Below are 23481 nucleotides of genomic sequence, written 5' to 3'. Positions count from 1 at the left end.
TTTCCGCAGAGAGATTGTATTATACTCGTAGTCAGGATGGATTTACAAAGGTTAACAAGCAATAGCTTAGGGCTCACGCTATGAGGCTGCATTCTAGGATCTCACATTTCTAAATTTATTACTATATAATAAAGAAGGGCCCATTATATGTTATAGAATAGGACTACGACAAGACTAAATTCGCTAAAATGCATTAAAATAACTAAAAACAATAAAGAAAATTTCCTGAAAAATTATAGATTAATTCTTAAATTTGAATTTTTTTTTTTAAATTAAAATATATTTTAATTCGCTTTAGCTTCTTCCTAATTGTTTAATAATATTTTCTGTATAGAAATTAATTTGGAGAATTTACTAAGAAATTAAACTGCATAAAAGTATTCTAATTTACAAAAAAAATAACTTAAATATTCGAATTAATTTACGATTTATCTAAAAAATTTCAATAGATTTTTGTTTTTTAATTTTAAAAAAATTAATAAAGTAATTTGAGATATTTTTAGTACGTTAATGCAAGTATCAGGAAAGTTTTTTTTATAGAATTTTCTATAGAACAAATTTTTCTATAGAAAATAACGTTATTTTTGAATTTGTAGTTAAGAAAATAAACATTCTTTGCAATCAAATCTAAAAAGTATTTTAAAAAATTTTTCAAAAATATATATATATTTTTTCTTTCAATGTATAAGAAATTGTATCTAGTTATTCTGGAAGGGAGACAAACTAGAAACCTTTTTTCTTTGCCTTTTCTACAAACATCGACGATCTCTAAGGGTAGAGTTTTATATACTTTGAATTTCTAGAATATTTTTAAAGTAAAGTAAATGAAGAAGAAGAGATTGAACACGCAAGATTTTTATTTATTTTTCATTTTATTTAAATGAATATCGAACAATCAAACATCGAAGAGCGCATTTAAAATATATAGATTTACTTTAATAAATCATATTTTAAAGCTTTCAAAAATATAATTATTTAAAAAATCATTTTATCATTAATTTTTTTATAAAAATATTTCGCTTTTTTGGATAAAGAAAGAAGAGATTTAATTCTAACAAAGTTTAAAATCGTTTAATTTGATAAATTACAAGGCAAAGTTTGATGTTAAAAAAAAGTATTCAATCTGACAATAAAAGATAAAAATTTAGGGAAAAATTATGTGAATAATTTTTGAATTTTTCTTTAATTTTTGTAATTAATCTCAGAATAATCCTTCAAAAAAGTAAGAGAAGAATTGATCGTATCTAACTAATTAAAAGATATTACACATCTTAACTTTAATAATAAACTCTTCCCTGTTTTATAGCATACTTCGATGTTTTATTTGAAGAATACGATAACGGCAATTCTCAAATGTAATCAAGGATTAAATTTAATGACGTAATCATCACTTAAATGTTATAAAAAATTTTTAAAAAATCGAAATATTAACAGTAATAATTAACAATTAGTACCCTATGCTTAATGGCGTTTAATTAATAAAATATTCATAATAAATACAAATATTTTTTGTTAAATTTTATAATATATATATAATATTTTACTATAAAATATATTGTTTCGAATAATTTTTAATATACTTGAATGTCTCGCGTCATAAAATTTATGGTACTATTATAAAATATTCCGACGTGTTTGAAGATAAATTATCGTTACTGCGGATTTTCTATAATCCACAGGATTATAATATCGCTACTAATATACTTTTAGAAGGATTTTATTATTAATTTATATTAGTGATAAATCTTAAATGCATAAATTAAATTATTTATAATTAAAATTGTTGCGTATATCAAACTTCTGGAAAGTATCCTTGCTTGTGAATGAATTACGAAAGAAAGATTATTCGCAAATTTTTAGAGGGTATTTTTATATTAAAACAAAAAAAGACATGTTAGTGAATAGTTGACAATGTTTCTTTTCAAAATTATTTTATATAAAGTTTTAAATTATTGCTTTAAGTTATAAACACTGCGCTTCTTTTATTGTGAGAGTTTGTTTCTAAAACGTTCTAATTCTTATTCAAAATTAGTAAAAATATATCCCAATATCACTTAATTTACAATTTATATATCATTATAAGCGTTAAAGGATTTAACAATTTAAAATTTTTGTTAATTTTATTGTATAATTAAAGGAGAGCTGCAGATGTAAACTTGCAGCTCTCCTTTAAATCTCGAAGACGGAGTTAGATAGATGAAACTTGAGACAGATATAAAAAGCTTAGGAGCAGGAGGCCCCCGATTAACTATATAGAAACCTACATTTTGGACCGGAAATCACATTATTTCAATTCAAAACTTTTCCCCGAAAGGTGTTAGATAGATGACTGACACAACTCTATTGCTAACAGGAAAAGTATGATGTACAGGAGCAAGGCACTACTAAAATGGAGAGTAGTACATATTTTAAATTAAATAAATTAAAAATGTGATTAAAAATTGCAGCCTAACATTGTTTATAATTGTTCTAAAATGTTACAATTTAAAAATAATTATTTACTTTTTAACCATAAAATATCAATTAATTTTTCCCGTTGATGACGTTTTTTTGAAGTCGAAGAATTGTATTAAATTAGAATTCATACAGAATAACTGTATAAATTTACATGTACTTTAAGGTTTCTATTTTACAGAGAAATTAGTTACATTAAGGAAAATAGAAATGGTGTTTAAATATGCTGATATATTACTAAAGTAGGGGCGTAGTAAAGTGGCACGCAAATTTGGGGCGTTGGAATTTTTAAGGATCTTTCACAAATAACTTATTGCTTCATTGAATAACAATTCGTAACTGAACTCAAATTAGAATAATTTGTTATTTTTCTTCTTTCTTTTGTAATAAAAATCATTAAAAGTATATTTTAAAAAAATTCTACAAATTTTTCTTTTAAAGTAAGTTAAAATCACGTAAAGTGCTTCAACGTTGTAGTAATTTTACTTGAAGTGTTGTTATCGTTTAGCCTGAAATTAAACTCTATTCATTGAGAAAATTGAACAAAACGTTAGGAAATTTCAATAACTTGAAGATCCTTGTGAAAAATCTATATTTTTCTAAAGTTTTACTGGGTCATTCGATAAATATTACCGATAGATACCTTTAAGCAACGTGTAAATCCTAAAAATTTTAAAGATAACACTCAAAAGTTAGTAGGGGGAAAAGGGAAAAAATAACTTTTTTAAAATATCTTCGAGCGAAAACTTTTGTTATTTCTTCTAAAAATTTTCCATTTTTTAAAATATTTTTCTCTCTTTTAAAATTGAAAAATTACTAACAAGAACGTTTATTTTAATGTACGATCTTTATAATGATGGAAGATTATTACTGTTAAGAAAAAAAAGAGGAAACGTTGTAAGAAAAAATGCAATTTCTTTTTTATAAAAATAAAATTTATCCAAAAAATTAATTTCTTAAATATTATACAAATATACTGGTATAATTTTTTTTCTTGAATAAAATAATGTTTTAAAGCGAAATTACCTTATGAACGAGAAAATAAATAATCGATTTAATGTTTTTAGATGATAAAAAATAAATCATATTATGTTTTATCATTTGAAAAATTACACTACTTTATAACCTAGCATTTGAGAATTCTCTTCATTATTTTTTTTTCTTTTTAGAAAATTTAGAAATGTAAATGTTCCAAACTTCTAAAAAAACTTTTAAATGAGTTTTTAGACTAATGGAAAAACCTTTAAGTGTGAAAGTATTAGGGAGGAAGTTTTTTTGAAGGTGATAAAGATGCACGTGCACTTACCGTAAGTGAGGCAGAGCAGCAGAAACAATGTCTTGAGCGATGATTGCATGAAAGGACCCTCGGGAGCGGCTGGGTTTACACGTCGTGTCTCCTGTACATCCAGCAACGAAGTGTGGCAGTTTCTGTCCACCTCCTGATCAATAAGACAGCTTCACTTTGTACACGGAGGTGGAGTATTGCGCATTCTTGTACAAGGATCAAAGGCTAATAGTTCGCTAAATGACCAAGCAACTAACTTCGATTTAATCTTAAAGTCATCGTATTAACCAACCTTTTCTCTTTTTTAAGTGTTTTAACTTTCAACATTTAAAAAAAAATTATTATCCTTTTATAATAAACTTTACCGAAGACTAACATCGATTACTTCTACTTATACGAACGGCTATCTTTAAAAAATACTTCAATTATTTTCTTTTTATTGCCATTTTATTTATATAAAAGTAATTAATGAATTTTTCTCTTATTGTTTAAAAATTAATAATTATTTTTATAATTAAGTCTTTATGAAATGATTTTTTTAAATATATATACTAATTTTTGGATTCTTAATTATAATTAAGTAATTATACTAAATTGATTATGTTTTAATTTCTATACCTTTGATTAATTTGCTTTATTAAAATTTTTTGCTTTTTTACTTATACTTTTTGAATTTTTATAGATTTTTTTTTCTCGCTTATTTACTTCAGTTTATGAATGATTTTTGAGCTTAGACGTTTCAAAAAACACTGACTCTATAAATCTATACGGATGATAGAATTTGTTGATAAGTGTTTTTAGATTATTTTTTCTAAAAAATCTTTTCAATTTGGCAAAAAAAATTAGATTTAATGGTGCTATTTGATTGTGGCAATGCCTATTGCAAATTACGCAAAAAAGATAACCATTGTTAAAATTTGGGATGAGAGTCAATAATAAACTTTTACGCAAAAGAAATTTTAAATATCAATAAAAATTTTAGCTTTTATTACTTTTTATACCGTATAATTACTTCTTTATCTTAGTAAACAAAAGCAGAAAACATCCTCGAAAAAAACAGAAATTAAATCGATAAAATTGCATTTTGTATTATTAAAAACTAGTTTCTATTATAAATAATTTTAAGGGAATTATCCTCATTAAAGCTTAACAATAACAATAACATAACCTGCATAAACAGAAAGCGTCTATACCTGGAGGCAGAGAAATTCATCAGAAAGGCAATAACTACTAAACTTGAACACGAAACTTTTGTTTCGTCACAGCTGCCCAAGCAAAGGCAACATTTATTGCTTTCGAAAGATAATAGAGATAATGATTGTGAATCGATAGAAAACAATCATTAATTAGGTTTTTGTATTGCATAAAAATAAAAGACGTATTCTTCTTTATAAATCAATCGACAATGAATCTAAACCTGGATGATGATGACAAATTAGTAAAATACGAATTTGTACAGTAAAATTACGTAAGTGTGACAAATGATTATTATGCTACATTACTGGAAAACTTTATTTATTAAACATAATACATCATCGTTACAGGATAATAGTGAAATATCGTAAGAAATTTCGAGCATCGGTATCAATTTTTATTCTTTGTTAATTGCTTATTTTCGCGGTTTTCTTTTTGTTTAAGTTCCCCCTTTTTTGTTTTAATGTTTAATTCTTTATTAATTTTTTTTGTTTTTACTGGTTTCTGTTTTTGTTACTTTTGATTTTTACTGTTTTTTCTTATTTTTGTTGCTTTCTCCATTGTTGTTTTTCCCACTTTTGGTGTTTTCTCCAGCATTGCTTTCTTATTTTATTGTTTTTTTCTTCCTTTCTTAGTTTTGCTGATTTTTCTGTTTTAAATTCTTATTTTTTTATTGTCGATTTTCACTTTCCTGTTTAATTCTTGTTAATTTCTTGTTATCACTGATTTCTCTTTTGTTATTTTGAACTTTTGCTGTTTTTCTTCGTTACTTTAGCACTTAGTTAATTTTTAAATTTTGTTGTTTTTTAATGTTATTTTCTTATTTTTACAACTTTGATTCATTACATTTTTACTTTAGTTGTTTCGTCTTTGTTAATTTTCTCTTTACATTTTAACTTTTTGTTAATTTCTCATTTTTACTGTTTTATTTTACTTTTTTTACTGTTTTTATCACTATTCTTTTATCTGTTTTCTTTGTTATTTTCTCACCTTTCACTGTTTTCTACTTCATTTTTTTGTTACTTTCTTAATTTCGCTGTTAACTCTGTTAATTTCTTAGTTTTAATACTTTTTTTTACTTTACTGTTATTTTTATTACTTCATTGTTTTTACAACTTTCTTCATTGTTACATTCTGATTTTTACAAGTTTCATCTTCATTAATTTAGCTGAATTTTTACAATTTTTAGGCGACGACAAACAAATAAAATAGTCATAAGTTTTATTTCTTGATTAATATATCACAAACTTATTATATTAATACATAGTTAAACTTCGATATAACTCTCTCCTTTATTGTACCACCCTCATAGAGATCTAACGAACTGTTCGTCCTTTTAAATATTAAATAGAGAAAGCTTTAACACCTGTTAATGACTAAACTTACGATTTTGCATTGTAAAGGAGTTACACCAAATTGTCTTTCAAATTTGTGTATAAATCTCATTGTTTTACTGTTCGATGCCCTTCGGTTTAGCGCCAATTTCGCCAGTTTCGGAGGCAAAATTAGCGCTATACCGAGGTTTGACAGTATTAGTAAAGATTATTTCTGGTTAGACTCTTGAATTTCATAAATAAAACCTTATTTTTTAAATTTAATAAATAAATACAGTACAATTTATTAAAAATTGTTTTAGAATTAATTTGAAAACTTTCAGTTAAATTTCAAGTAAAAATAAATATATTCATAAATTTTTTATATTTGTTTTTTACATAAACTTTTCTAGTTTTCATTTTTTTTAATTAAAAAAAGCAGGCAATATTCAAATGTTGTTACAACTGATCTACGTATGTAAAGAATCTAACAACGCTTTGTTAATGTTATGAACGTAAGAAATATTTACCTGGAGGTGTTTTTTCTTAGATATTTTCCAACGATTTTTTTCTTATTTGAGGAGAAAAGAGAACTTTATACATTTTTTTCATATAAATATTCTTATTATTATTCACTCTTATTTTTTACATTGCATTTTTTTCTATTTTTACATCAGCATATTTTGTTTTTAAATTTAAACTATAAATAAAACAAAACACAGTTTTGTATAAATTTATAATTTATTTATTTGTTAATATAAGACTTTAGTATGAAATATAAACAAATAAAGAAAAATATTTTAATTTAACTTAACATAAAAAGTTATTCTAAAAATATTTTCTATACTTATTATTATTATATTTTTAATTATGTTGTTAAGCATATTTAAATTACATTTCAGTAATGTTCAAAATAACCACTCAGTCGGTTTGACGAAAAACACAAATTTTATATTTACAGTAAATGTACAAAGTAATCCAAATTAGAGTTACAATTAAATATGCACAAACACTAGTCTGAACAACAACCGACTATTCCCGTACAAATTCGTCGAAAGAACTCCTTACGAACAAACAGACTTGTAATTAACAAAACCTCCGAGTCAGGAACAAGTTCGTACACAAACACGTAATCTCCAACGAGAGAGTTAGTTAGCACTTCGATAACGACGATCTCCCTTGATCCGATCCGATCCGATCACCTCCGATACGATGCCAGCCGATCGCGATACGAACTTAAATAGTCGACGGCGTTCGAACCCTGCTCCAATCAAATTTGAATGTTCCCGCAACGGCCGCCAACGGTCACTTCCCGCCGGCCAATCGTCCGATGGTTGACGATTCGAAACTTAACGGTTCTTCCCACGGAAGTTCCTAACGGTCGTTTCTACCGGCCGATCCTAACGACTTTTCCGTTATGAAAGTTCGTTATAACAAACTGGTGGGAATCGCGCGTCTTGGCGATTCCATACCTTACAATTTCTCTGTAAGAATTATGAATTAAAACCTTTATAAATGGAAAAACGTTAAATTTAATGTAATTTTCTATGTAACAAAGGATTCTCCGTCTTAAGAATTAATCTTAAATTCCAAACAAAGAAATGCTTGAAAATCGATTAGATTGTAAGACATCTGAAGAGGTAATGTAAACAGGAATACAAAAATTTCTTCCTTTGTCGATTGTACATGTTCGGAAATTTAAAACGTATCTCTTGCAAAAGAAGAAACAAAATAACTTCACTCGAAAATATCTTATTACAACTTCACTCTGCCCTTTCTATAACAATAATACCTTCAAAATACTGTTTAAAATTTTCTTATAGCTACAAAGAAGATAAAGTGTTTGCCAATTTTTGATTCTTTTTCATAAATTTATCTTAAACACTATCTTCAATGCAAGTTTTTGATCTTTGTATGAAGTGAATATATATATACGCTTGTAATCACTAATACCTACAATACATGTATTTATGTCATATAAGCTAGGTAACACAGTATAATATTAATGATTTTAATATGTAAATAGTATCAATCTATGTCGATTTGCATTAAGATACAAGTAGAAAAAGGCAATTAACAAATGATACAAGAGATTTTTGAATTACGATACGGAATATTTAACTGCAACACGAAGTTTATATGATATAATAAGTAATTTATACATGTACTGTACAGTACATGCATTGCTTACTATAATATATATAACAAAAGTTAGATAAGTTATATAAGTATTTTAAAAATAAAAATGATTAATTAACATTAATTTTGCATTAAAATACTTATAAAATACTAATTAGCAAAAAGTAAAAGATATTTTATGACTAAGTTTCGGAAAATCTGAATAAAAATATATTTGATTAAGTAAAAAAGATTTTAGTAAATGAAAGATTTAAATTTAAAAGTAAATAACTTTTAAAATAATATTTGAAATTTTCGTAAAACATTATGTAAAAAGCATTTTCGAATGAAATCTTCTGCAAACGATTACATACATAAGAAATTTTATCTAATGCATGGCAAATATACATTTAGGAGAATATTTTAAAAAATATTTTAAAGTTTTAAATTTTTATTTTTATATTATAATTTGCAAATTTATTCTGCCTCAACGTTCTTATCGGTTAAACAGCATTATAATATCGAACCATAACGTTAAATGAAACAGCATCATTGTAATGGAAATATTATGACAACGTTGTTCGTCTTGAAATAGATAATTTTCACTTTAATATTTAAAATAGCAAAAAACTTGTTCTAATTAGTGATGATTTTAATTGATGTTTAACATTTCTTTTTTACATTAAGAAAATAGCACCATTATTACATCATTGATTGTTATTCACCTTCACCATATAATGCTGCTTGTTCTCATATAAAAACAACATTAAACAGTTATGAAACAGCATTAATGCAATTTTCAATGAAAGCGTTTATTGTAAATAGGCTGAACCGCTGGATAAAACCGCTGAACACTGATAATTAGTCGCGTGTTGGTGCCTCACCAACGGTTGGCCAGGTGGAGTTTTCCAGGTTTTCTTCACGTCTTTAATACCTAAATAGGTTCAGAAAATACTCCCTGAGGCATCCCTTTTGGCAGAACACCCACGTTTTGAGTTGCAATATCCCATCGAAACCATAGTATTTTAATGGGACATTTCAAACATCAATAGAAAAATAGCACTAAAACACTACTCTGTTTCTGACATTATTACACCTAAAAAGCAAATTATAATTTCAAATTAACTAATCAATAAATTATTTTAATTACCTATTGCCATTTATACTTAAACTATTTCCATTAAATAATAATAAGTATTATTTTTAAATATTAGAATTTTAAAAATTATTCTCTTAAAAAAATTATAAAATATAAAGTTTTACAATACAAAAAAAAAAAAAAAATGTTCAAAGAAAACAATGCCCATTTTTACACGCTTGATTTCATCTTTAGCATTTCTACTTTATGTAATTCTTGAAGAAAGAAGGAAAAAGGAAAAAAAAAAAAAAACAATATGATATTAAGGTATTGACTCGAGTGATAAGTAGATGAAAGGAAGCTATTCATGAAGAAACTTAAGAAATAATTTTTCCCCTGAAGACTTTCTAAAGAAGAATAGCGTTACCGATACTTATTTCCATGCAAATTTAGAAAACAGAATTTTAAAATATTCTTGTACAGGTGTTGAAATTTCTGTTGTTTTCTGGAGATTTATATATATATATATATATATATATCGACGTACAATCAAGGATTTATACTTTTATATATAACAATTTATAGGAATATGCCAATGCAATTTCAGTTGAAATATCATTGGTTTTCATTCAATTTTGCATAATCCATGTAAAATTGAATGCAATAAGATAGAAATAAATTCAGCTGGATAGCCTGATATAATATGCAGAAATAAAATATTAAAATATAATAAATCATCTAAAAAAGTTATTTTTTTTGTTTTTTCCCTTGATTTTAGGTATAAAAAAGAATAAATTTGTTTAATAATAATAAAATAATTAATGAATTTTTAAGTCTGTAAAATATTAATTGATATGTAATTTATTTATTTTTTATTTATTTGCTAGTAGTAAAATGCATATGAAGAGAATGCTATAAAATTAAATTTTTTTTCGGAAAATTTAATATAGAAATACAAATTTAATACAATAATGTTTATAATAATTGCAAAGTAATGTGTTTTGTTTTAAAATAATTTGTTTTTAGTTCATAAAAATACGTTAAAAAACAAATTATAAGGTTGATTTGATGTACAAGATTTAAAGTGTTGTAAATGCATAATAAAATCGTGTAATTTTATACTTTTAGGAAATTTGTAAGTAAAATATTAATTTTAATAAAAACGTATTTAAAAATTCAAGAAATATTAACTAAGAAAAAGAATAGAAAACGTTATATTATACATGATTTTCTAACTAGTAGATCACGAGCCCCGTGGTTTCTGTGCATTTTAACGATTCTCCACACGCTCCAAAAGAAAAACTAATAGTTGGAAAATATTACTATAAAAAGCGAAAAAGTAAGAACTTAAATCTTGGTATAATAAAAAAAATCTTAGATAAAAGTATCAGTTCGTATTTAGATATACAAACGGAATCAATTATAAAATTAATAAGAATATAAACAAAATAAGCATTAAAAAACTAAATTAAATAAATATAATTTAAAATATTTAAATTAATTATAAAAATAAAATTTTAAATAATGGATAAATAATTATAATTTTAAGATTATGAAAAACAAAATTGCAGTTTTCTTTATCTCCCTTTAATAAGGAACCATTATTAATATCATAACATCACCATTTTAATAAGAAATATCTCTTTTCTTTTTCTCAACCCATGAGCTGTTGATAGCATATTTAATTTCCTAACAGTTTCCTTTCCATAGTCAGTTGTTTGATTATAGAATAGGATTTCCCTTCCTTGACATCATCCAAGTATAGATCTTCCTATTCCTGGTTTTCTCTTTAGTTTCTTCTAGAGTGTGATATCAGTCTGAGTGTCTGAAAAGATGACCAATCATAATTTCTGTCTTCTTTCTTTTTAAAATTGTTTCTCCAATTATTCAGCCTTCTTTTTTCTTCTACTCTTGTTAATACTTATTCATTACTCTCATTCTAGAGATATTCTCATTATCCAGCGCCAACACAAACACTTTTCGAAAGCTTTTAGTTTCTATTTTTCTTTCCGAAAGTCCAAGTTTGGAGTATGTAAATCTAAGCTAACTACAAATTTTTATATTTTCTATTAAATATATGTGTTATTTTATACAACAGATTTTCTCAAAGACGAGACCACTTGGCAGGGAGGCCTCAATAACATTTGTTCCATTGTGTTTCTTTTGTATTAAGAAGAATCGTTATTTTTGTCAAATTTTATTATTTAAAAAAGAAAATCTTATAACTTTTTGGTTTTTAATATACTAGAGGTTAAAAAAACATAAGTGATTAAATCCTCTTTCAACACCTGAAAGGCCTTCTATTAAAAAATTATCCAAAATCTCTGATAAAAGTAAAATAATTTTGATTAAAAAATTACTAAAAATAAAAATAGAAAATATATTAAAAATCTAAAATAAAAATTAAATCCTTTATTTACACGCGCATCTTACTTTTTTCAATTAGACAAATTGAATAAATATTACCCTTAAGGAAGATGCATACAAATTAAAACTCTTTTATATTGGAAAAATGGCTAGAACCAAAGAACTTTTACTTATTTAAACGTCAAAGTATTGTCAGCTGCAAGAAGTTTCACCTGTTTCAGATTGATTATCTGCCAGTTGCATCCTAAAAGTCGCAGACACTTCAATAGATGTATGTTGTAGAAAACATTGTCGTCTTCATCGGATGTCACCAAGATGAACAAGTATACAAAGAAAACACTTATTTCTATACTGTGGTAACTAAGATGCGATACACAAAAGAACTCGATCTCACAAGGATCAATAAAAACAAAAAAAGAAACTGCTAAAGTATATATATATAATACATTCACTAAAAGTTATCCAGACCAATAAGAAGTTTTCCCAAAATAACTGCCTTTTAAATCAATATTTTAAAAAAGAAATCAGTCAAATTTTAATATCTGAAAGAATATCAAGATCAAAGTAATACAAAAAAATAATAATATTTTTAGAATAATTAATTGTTTAAACATAATTTATTATCTGTACACGCTAATTTGCGTTATATTTAATAATATATCTTCGTGGTATCGCAGTAAATTCAAATTAATAATATATTTAGAGTTAAATATCAATTTAACTAACGCTTATAAAGTTAATTTTGTTTTAAATTTTAATTAATTATTTTATGCATAAACATGTTTAGAGTTAATTTAGAATTAAATTTTATTAAATAAATTACAGAAATTTTAGCAAAGTTGTATCTTATAATGCCTCTATATTTTATATTTATAACTATTAAACTGTATAATTTAGTATACTTTTCGTAATTGCATATAGGAAGATAAAATTAACTAATATTATAGTTTTATATTAGTTAATGTATTTAATTTTTTAAATTTATTAAAATATAACAGAAATTATTACTCTTAAAATTTCATAAGCTGCAAAACACGTACTAATTAAATTTAACCGAAAGTCTTACATTAATTATTTTATTAATTATATATATATATATATATTTAAAATTACTTTGTATAATTATTACACAATTATTTTTGTAAAAATTACTTTAAATAATTTTTTAAATTACTGTTGTTATCGTGTTATAATATCTAATTTCTACATAAATTTATAGTGCATATTAGTGTACAGGTGTCAGATAACAATGTACAGATTAAATTTTCGTTTTATTCAAATAATTAATCATATTTCCATTAAATTTTTTATTTAAGAAAAAGCATGTTGTTCTAAAACTCAGTTTGCAACTCATAAAACATGTTTAATTGACTTTTAGTCCACCTTACACTGTATAGTACATTCTCATTATATTGTATATTATCACTATACAAACATCTATTCTAACCATTTTCACTGTATAGACATATAGGGTGGTCCGAAAGTAGTAAAAACTAAATTGCTATCTGATCTTTATACTTTTTAAATATATTGCCCTAAAATCAACTTACAACGAGGTTGACCGATGTTTTGGACCACCCCTTATATCGCGAGGACAGTAATTACTTTCTACGTCTACTCATATTTCTGTAATTAATTATAAAACTAAGCAATGAATAGTAAAAGAAGTAGGCTACAGTCTTATAATTAAGATGTACAGTACAATACAATATGCATTTTTTCTCTAAATAAAGAAAAGGAAAATACAAGATCTCGTACATAAAAAAACTGTAATTTATTATACGCCTAGTGAAATCAATGTGACTGAAAGACGAATGAGTAGTGATGTGACATTAGAAATACATTCTTCTGTAGCAAATTACTTTTAATGTACTGTATTTTCCATAATTCTGTCCCTATAAGCGATGTAATTTCAACGAACTAAAGATGTTATCTTAATATTAAACATATCATTTTGACCATACATTTCCATAAATTCAAAAATATTTGCATTACATATATTCAAATTATGCTATCATTTATAAAATAGAATTAAAGAAAGTTGACGTTTTTCTTTGCAGATTTTGAATTTAAGAAAATTATTTAGTGTTATTCATTTGGATTTTTCTCTAATTTATTTACTTTAAATATATTAATTACATTTATTTAATGTTTCTTTGCGTATTTTTTAAGATAAAAAACTATTTATTTAATCTTCAATTCATTCATTTCTTACATTAAATACGTATCGTTCACGCTATCTTCCGTGAAAACTGATAGATTAATGTGATCCTTTTTCAAAGTATTCCGTAATTTTGAATAACTTTTCTAGAGTAAAAAAAGAAAAAACTGCTATTCGAACAAAAGAATTTTAAATTATTTCAAAGAATTAACTATTTATTTTAACATAGTTTTTTCTTTCAATCTTTCTTTACAGAAAATCCTCATTATACAGAAATGTAGTTCGCGAGCTACTTGCTGATAAATTACTCTAAGAAAAACTTTTAATTACTTTAAAACCGCTCAAAAATTATAAAGATACAATGTTCTAAATGTTTAAATATTTATACCATAATTAACTAGTATATTCAGAAAAACTGGGTTTATATTAGCTTATACAAAAAACAAAGATAATTTTGTATATTAATATCAAGTGTGAATGCTATGATACTTCATAGTTATAGATAAAAAAATTTAATAATTATTTATTTTATTCGCTGAAAAAGTATTCTGATTTCTGTATTTAGATATTCTTTGCGCTATTTTAAAGGCTTATACAATAATTTTAAAATAATATTGAAATTATTGGCACTTTATCTACGTTTCCTCATATTCATCTATGCTTTTAACTACACATTACTGATAACATAAACACATTATTAAAGTGCTAGTTGACCTCTCGTAATGAGATATTTTGTCCTAGTTTTTTTTGTCACTGTACAATTCTTATGTTTTATTGCCTAAAACATGTATGGCTCTCTCTGGAATTGAAGTTTGTATTTTATGACCGCATCTTGATACGTAATTTTTTCTTATTTTAACATGCGTTTTGTAGTCAAGAAGTTTGTGGTTTGATAAGATTTACTGTATTTCTCACTAGTAGTATCTATTGCAAATGTTTACTAAACGTCAGATAATATTAAAAATAAAGTTAAAATATTGTATTCAGATGATAATCAAAATAAAACTAACTTATTTATATGCAAGATATTAACAATATAATGAAGTCTTTTGTTTTCTTACTTTCTAAATTATATTTTATGATGCTTTATCATTAAAATTCTTGCAATGATGATTCTGCTTCTTCTCATCGAGTAGAAACTGTAAACAATATTTTTAATTGCATCTTTAGCATTATTATCTACTCATTGTGCAATTAAATAAATTAAAGAACAAGGCAAAAATAATTAATACTAAAAGTAAATTATCATAGTTATTCTTAGAAAAGTAAAATTAAAACTCTAAACAAAGTAAAGACCATCTGTTTCTATGGGGGCAGTTTAATAGCAAAACTTTTTTAGTTAGTTGATTCTATCTAAAGACCACCCAATCAATAAATTTTTTAATGCATATTTACATTAAATACATTTTAAAATACATTTACATGCATATATACAGTATTATTCCTAATGATCAGTTAATACGAAAGATAAAAAAACTTAATTTGAACTTTGTATGCTGGTAATCATCGCTTGAAGTGTGCTTCATATAAATTTGAATCGATTTTATACTGCTAGTGCCAATGTATTTACACCCTTAAAACTGTTTATTTAGTATATATAGTTCTTAATATACAAAAGTTTTAAATAATTTATTTAAAAATGTTTAAAAATGGTACAAAAATTACTAATGATAGATGCATTTAATTGATCCATAAAAATATTCGTAAATGTTTCATAATTTTTAATATTTTAAATTTTACTATATATTATACAGTATACATACATTAAAATCTCGCTAATTCGGCTATTCCTTGTATAGAGGGGCGCCAAATTAGCGAGAGTTCCGAATTACCGCGAGTATTCAAGGCTAAAGTCAGGGTAAAAGCAATGAATAGCGTGCCCTTCGGCAGTGATTCTTTTTGGATGCAGACGGGTAAATAATACGGCGAGCTGACATAAAATAATGTGAGCCTACCGGAAATGAAACCCGAGCAAACGAGTAAACCGGATGCGTGATATGATTAACATTTTCATGGAAAGGGAAGCGTATAGTCGAACACACTGGGGGATAATTGAGAGGCCGAATTATCAAGAGTGTACTGTAATTCTGTGCTGAACACTGATAGTCTCAAGTTATGTTTAGCAGTTAATGATTTTTCATTAAATTTCTTAAGCTTTCTTCTGTTATTCCCTCAAAATAATTTGTTATGATAATATATTTTGCTAAGTATGCACGAAATGAGAATTTTTATGTAGTGAAAATAAACGAAAATTTGCACAATGATCAATTTCTTGTATCACCGATAGCGAGAAAATAAAAGCAAATAGTGTATAATTCAATGAAATATGTAGTATAATGAGAAGTGTAATGAAGAATTAATTTTAAATATTTTGCATTCTGAGTATTTTCAAATTGCAAGTTGGGAGAATTTCTAAAATAACTTACTCAGTTGATATATTTATCATTTGTAGAAAGTATTTATTCAAGTTTTCAGTAATGCATCTTTGCTATCAAAAACAAGAAGAAAGGGAGATAAATATTACATGTTTGATGATTACTAACATAAAATCCTGTTATATAAAAACTGGAAATTTTATAATCAGTTTTTAATCCCATAGATAATTTTTGATGAAGTTAAATCTCACAAATCGTTTATTAATTTGATAGTTAGGTAATTTTTGTTCATTTTGAATGTCCTTGTAACAAAGAATCGATTTTGTAACTAGAATAAACAACTACACAAATCCTTTGAGAAGTACAGTACAATCAATCATATAAAGGATAAACAAAAGACACGCGATTAACATTGTCGCAATCTTAAAATTCAATTAAGTATTCTTACTTCATTTAAGAGGTCGGGCAATAGAAAACTATTATGAATCTATAATTCCTGTAAGAATACAATTCAGTTAAGGCTATCGTTATCACCCTCTATCAAGGGAATTTGCTCTATTATTCTTCTTTAGAGAAAATAAAAAACTTTTATTCTTCTATCTACCAAAATATATTGTTCTATCAATTTTCTACGATTCGTACCAATCTCGAGATTCTCAACTTTTGATAAATTATGTTTCCTAAGTACATGAGCAAGTTGGATCATTTTGTCAGATGTTTAGGCCTCAACTATGGATAATTTTTCTACTTATTTAATAAATTCAGTTAATATGAAGCCAAAAAATTATATATTTATGCTTATTGTATTACTCATTAATCATTTACTCTTATAACATTGGGTACAAGACGACACTTTTGATATATCTTCTTTTATATTTCTATACACCTTGTTCTATCTTAAATATTTTGTTTGGTATTTAATATAAATAAGTTTATCGGTTTACTTGATTGAGGAAAAACCAGGAAGAGGGAAGCCGTAACAAGAATATTTGAATGGCGTCAAAAAATATCTTACTGTGTGATTAAACAGCTAATTATGGAAAAGGAAAGGCCAGGAAAGTAACATGCTACCCATCGGTCTAAGCATTGAGAAGGAAGACGGGGAAAAGAAAGTTTATCATATTAAAAATGCATTATTTTAACATAAAACCAAATTATCATTTCATATAAATATAACATTTATATTTCACTACGAATTTCACCAGTCGGAAGACAATTTTCATTCCTGTAACGTAATAATCGTGCTGTATTGCACTTTATGAAAAGATTTTCATGTTGTGGCCCTAACTTGTAACATTTCTCTTCATTCAAATAAAATTAAGTTTAAATGCGCGAGGCCTTAGGCTGCAGCTTCGTAGTGTAAGGGTGGGCAACCCTTGGCACGCGTGTCAAACGTGGCACGCCAACGACTTTTTTCCGGTTCGCAACCCAAGGCTGACTTTAAAGAATTAATATCCAACATCTTTTATATATATTTCTTTTGTATTTTGCATCATAAATCTGGAGATTTTGGCACGCAAACTTAAAAACCCCTGTCGTAGAGTGCAGTTTTGTAGTGTCCTGGTTCACATCTCATCCTTCATTCTATGTGATTCTTCCATCTCCTTAGCACAGTAATGATATAATTTAAGATAAAAAAACAAATGTGACATTATATTTATTAAAAGTATTTTTTAAAAGTTTTATTAAAGAAACGACTTACATTAAACTTGTTTAAATCAATAAATTAAATCGTTTATAATTTAATTAATAAAATATATTGAAAAATCTAAATATTTAAAACTTTATTAATTTTTTAAATAAGAACGAATTATTAAAATAAATTCGTTATACTTAAATAACAATTAGTTTATACATTAAAATAAATTAAAATATTCATATTTTTAAGCTTTAAATTATGAAAATTCAAAAAACTCGAGTCATTGAATTTTGAAACATGTTCTGACTTTCTTTTTGTTAATTAACCTGTCCGTATTTAAATGACATAGAAAATTAGCATTGTAACCATGTTAATAAAGACCTTTACGTTGAAAAAAACAGCATGAAAAGTTAATATAGTTCGTAATTATCATTTGAGTGCACAGAATTTTAATGTCGGAATTATGTATTAGAAGGCACTTTTGTTTAAGTTAAGTGAAAAGTTAACTTGAACTAAAACATCTTTTATTATTATACCATTATTTGGAGATTACTGAATATGCATGTAAAATGAAAACACAAAAAATTAATTATTTGTATTAAAAAAGTTTTAAAAAAACCAAATTATAGAGCAATTTTCGATTATAAAATAATATAATAATGTATATAATAATCTTCTAAGTAGTATATTACTTTTAATTATTTCAAAAAATAATTTCCTAGCTTATTTTTTGGTTTTGTATTTACTTTTATTTTATTTTTTTTGTAGCGGAGTGAACATATCGCGGATTGTTTATACCTCCCAAACGGTGAAGTTTTATTCACGTTTGTAACACCGAAATAGGGGTCAGTTCTCATAGAAAGTGCTCTCAGGACTATCTTTAGCACTTCCTTTAATCTTCCCCCTGGCAGCTTGCCCATTTTTTCCGTTGTCTTATTCCACAATCCTACAATCCTGTATTCTTCTTCATTACTTTTCATACCTCTTTTATGTTTATTATAATAGTTCTATTAATGTAAGTAACATATTCTCGTGTTTTCAATTAAATTAATAAAAAAAATAACTGTTAAAATATATAAAATTAAATTCGAGAATGAATTAAACATTTGAACGAGTAATTTTGATAACTGAAATTAAGAAATAATTAATTACCAATAATAGAAAGTTCAAGTTGATCCTGAAAATTTTCTTTATGGATAAGAAGAATATTACGAAAATTTACAATATTTTGCCAGAAATATTGCAAATCTATCCAACTATTTACACTAGGTGGCCCATAACAATTTAATTATAAACTGCCACAGTTTTAACTCCTCTGAAAATTACATTTAATCGAGAATGGCGCTAAACTGAAGAACTTTAAGCAATAAGATGAGATGTAAACACAAACTCGAGATTTTAAAAATCGTGTGATTTGGTATTGTTTTCAACCCAAAAATCCTACCTTTTAGTAATTTGTGGATAATGAAGAATTCTTTAATATTTATAGGGAAAATCTGCTCACGAGTATCAATTGGCGCTTTACAAGAGTAACGCTAGTTTGGAGGGCGCTATATCGAAGTTTGACTGTATTAGTATGCTATAAATTGTTATTAAACAAGAAGGCACATTTTAAACAGTTTTTTTAAAAAACTACTTGAGTAAAAAGAAAACAACTGTTAACTAACTGTTGATTCACCCTACCAAAAAGTGCAAAATTTAAGATTACTCGAAGTTACATTATTTCATAAACTAATTATTTTTTTAAAGGTCTTTCAGAAGAGAAAAATAATGTTTAAGTTTATAATAGAAAACTAAAGTTTTTTTTGGTCACTTATTATTGGAAAATAAGTTAAAATTGTTTTTAGAAAAGACATTATTAGTCTTCCCATTTCAGAACAGATTATATTACACGGTGTAATTTTAAGTCGGAGTAAGTTAGTTTGAGATTTTTCTAGACAATTATTCATTTCTTAAAACTTAAATTTCTTTAAAATTCTTCAAGCTGTTTTAAAAATACACACAGGGTGGTTGAAAAATCACCTTAGTAAATTACTGCTTTATCCAATACTTCATTACTTACAAATTTAAAATTCTATGTCGTTTATAGCAGATCACACGGTTTGGGTCGCTTTTATCTTTTATTTTAAACACAGTTTTATAAGCAAAGTTTGAATACTTACACGTAAATAAACTGTCAAACCCCTCGATGTAGCACTACCTCGATTTAGTGATAATTTCAGAAGAGGAAAAAATGGTGGAGTTAAATCGAAGTTTGACCGTGTATTTATAATATCAAAGTTTTTATACACCGTCAGCATTCTTATAAATTTATCGAGAACAAAAGACATAACATAAATTGTAAGAAGAAAAAAATATATATATAATTTTTCTTTTTATAAGAATTATTTATTTAAAAGTTTTTGGTTAAATCAAGTAGAAGAATATTCGACTTTTCACTTTTCTAAAAATACTTCTGATTTTTACCTTTTCAAACTTAACTGCAAATAATAGATTCTCTATTTAGCCTAAGGTATGACATTTTACCTTAGGTTAGATCGGTAGGAGAGGTAAGATTGGTCTTACCTCTGGCTAAAAATATAAAAAATTATCTTAAAAGTTATATTGAAATGTTGACCTATATTTGATAATTTTTAAGACTTTTCTAAATGTCATGTTCGAAAAATTACTATTACATAAATATCAACGTTAAAAAATATAGTATTTTCTGATACGTTCAAAATAGTTAAATTCACATTTAACCTTTTATTATTTCGATTTATTACAATAAAAATTTCATATTTTCAAAATGGCAACTAAGAATATTAGTTTTTTTATATTGGTTTTATTTAATTTCATGTTATTTATATGCTTTCGTTGATAATGTTAGTCCTTAACTTGCAAGCATTCGTCTATCGTAGTGTTGAACGTAGTACTCTTTTAGAAACAGAAATTATATGTAATATACATTTAAAGTTTAATAAAAAAAATTATATATAAATAATTTTTTAAAATATTTTTTAGAAAAACTTTAATTTTTCGGTCTTTATACTACACAACAAGTTTATACCCTTTAAATACGATATGGATTCTTTTCGCTGATTGGTTGAATTTGAAATTTTCTCTTAATATTAAGTAAAACGTAATATTAAGAGCGAATTTTAGAAGTTTTTCGTGTAATTTTTTTAAAGAAAAGTTTAAAAAAGTTATTTGCTAGAATAGTATATTGCGTAACAAATATTTTAAATAATGAATTCAAGATTTAAACCTATTTCATGTCATCTGGTGTCAAACCTTGGCAGTTTCTAATCATAGAGATAGTGCTTAAAATATTTTCTATGTTATTGATTAGTTTCTTATTTATATTTGATTGTAGCAGAGGTTTGTGATAAACAAAGATAACACGTCATATATCTATATTTATTATATGTATAAATGTCAAAAAAAATTCATCGGATAAATCCTGTGAATAAAAAAAAATGGTGAGAGCATTTTATATCATTATTTAATAATATAAAACAGGTAATTCTAAATTTTTAAATTACTTTTGTATGTCTGTGTCAACACTTGAAAAATTATTATTGAGTCGTTTTTACAATACTTTACTTTGTCAAAATTCTAAAATGAGAGGTTCACTTCCAACGATTTACTGCTAAATTTCGAGATTTACAGTATATTCTTCTAAACTTTTATCCCAAATTAATTAAAAGACATCCACTTTTTAAACCTCCATTTTAGTCAAAAGAAAATTTAAATTTAACGTATCTTGCTGGACCTGTGTCCATCAGTGTGTAAACTGTAGAACATTAGTCGTGGATTCGCGTCTGACTAATAGACTGGCTACGAGAAATTTTCTGGTCTTTCTTTACTTGTCTAACACCTAAATATGGGCCAGTTTACCATAGAAAGTTCTTCCTGGAGGCAGTGGCGTAGCTAGCATGGGTGACACCCGGTGTGGATATCGTGGTGTCACCCATTTTAACTCTTTTATAAAACACAGTTGAATTGTAATATCTTCGCACTCGAGCAACTTGAACGCTATATTGAATATCCGATGTCGCGGCGTATGAGTTTAGATTTATAGAATAAATCACAGTAAGATTTTCAGTTGGTGCGAGCTCTCGTGGCGTCTCCTCATAGCGAAGAAACTGTAATGGTAAGCGAGTCGTTGACCTTTTTTCTTTTAGGTACAGGCCTACTGGGTGTCACCCCTGCCCCCACCGCCCACCCCTAGCTACGCCTCTGCCTGCAGGCACACCCCTTGGCAGATCGCTCACGTGTTAGGTTGCCTTACTCATCAATTTTCAATTCAATTTACATCAAATCTACTTAATTTGCATAGAATTAAATGATTTAAAGAAATGTCAACAATTATTTTATTTTTGTTAAATGTTATGTTACATTAAATAAGTTTATACAACTTTATTTTAGATTTTAAGTGCTATCATCATGCATTATTCAAATATAAATTTTTAAAATATTAAAATATGAATTATTATTATTATTGTTATTATTATTTTATTAAGATTTTACACCTTACACTAATTGAATTGCATTATAAAGTAATTAAATTTAACCTGTATACTTACTACTTTATACTCCTCTCTTTTCATAGATGCGAACATCATCATCATTCCGCATCTAAAATTTCTCCTGAGAGAATTATAAAAATATTAATTTTTAATAATTAAATTTAATTATTTTTAACTTTATACCAATTAAAAATATGAAAATTATAATTTTAGAATATATTTACATAAATTCTTAACTTTATGTACCAATTATTATTCCAAGAAACTCTTTAGAAGTTATAAAAATAATTTTTAAAATTATTATTTTTTAAAGTAATATATTATTTAACAACAATTAAAGCTTGAAATTATTGTAATTCATTTCTAAAAAACTAAAAATAAAATAAAAATAAATGTAGACATCCATTTGTTAAATACTTTTAGGAGTGAATAAATGATTTTTTTTCTTAAAAAATAAATACTTTCCATTATTACCTTCATTAATTTTCTCTTTGGATATTTTTTTCTTCTTTAATTTCTGATTATGTACAATTAAAACTTGAAAACAACTCAAAGTAATGACTCTTGGGTTTCCTGTTTCACAAATATAAGCATCATCTTACAATTTTTATGCTTTTCCCTTTAATATTTCAAAGATAATTGAGGTTTTGGTATAAGGACTTTCGTGTTTCTTTCCTTTTTTCTTATAAAATTGAACTTTCTTGGTATAAAATTTCAAATATGAAAAATATATTTGTTAATTCTTCAATAAAATGAACAGTATTAATAACAATTTATTTTCTGTATATTGAACTGATAACGATAATAATGTACACAGGTAATGAATGAGTTGTAAGTAATTACAAATATTAAACTGTAAATAATTAAATTATAATTATTATTTGTAAATAAATAAATTTTAAATAGTTATTTTAATGAAATAAGCTTTATAGCAGTAAATAATAAGTGTATGTATTATATATATTCAATTATAAGTTAATAGTCGA

General features: G+C 25.4%; 1 protein-coding gene across 2 annotated transcripts in view; it reads right to left on the bottom strand.

Annotated features, from left to right (window-relative positions):
• Positions 1–20540, bottom strand: part of LOC136972845 (uncharacterized) — a 40768-nt gene extending 20228 nt beyond the window's left edge. For both annotated transcript variants that reach the window (XM_067267480.1, XM_067267481.1), the window contains exons 1-2: positions 20451–20540; positions 3761–4056 (exon numbers count right to left, since the gene is read on the bottom strand). In XM_067267480.1, the coding sequence (XP_067123581.1) occupies positions 3761–3809 (49 nt within the window). In that variant the 5' untranslated portion in view covers positions 3810–4056; positions 20451–20540. The remainder of the gene's footprint in view (positions 1–3760; positions 4057–20450) is intronic.
• Positions 20541–23481: the final 2941 nt, after the last annotated feature.

This window comes from Centruroides vittatus, unplaced genomic scaffold (assembly GCF_030686945.1).
Source record: "Centruroides vittatus isolate TY-2023 unplaced genomic scaffold, ASM3068694v2 contig_3039, whole genome shotgun sequence".
Taxonomy (NCBI): domain Eukaryota; kingdom Metazoa; phylum Arthropoda; class Arachnida; order Scorpiones; family Buthidae; genus Centruroides; species Centruroides vittatus.
Note: the sequence above shows the minus strand (reverse complement) of the source record. Positions and strands in the feature narration are given on the sequence as shown.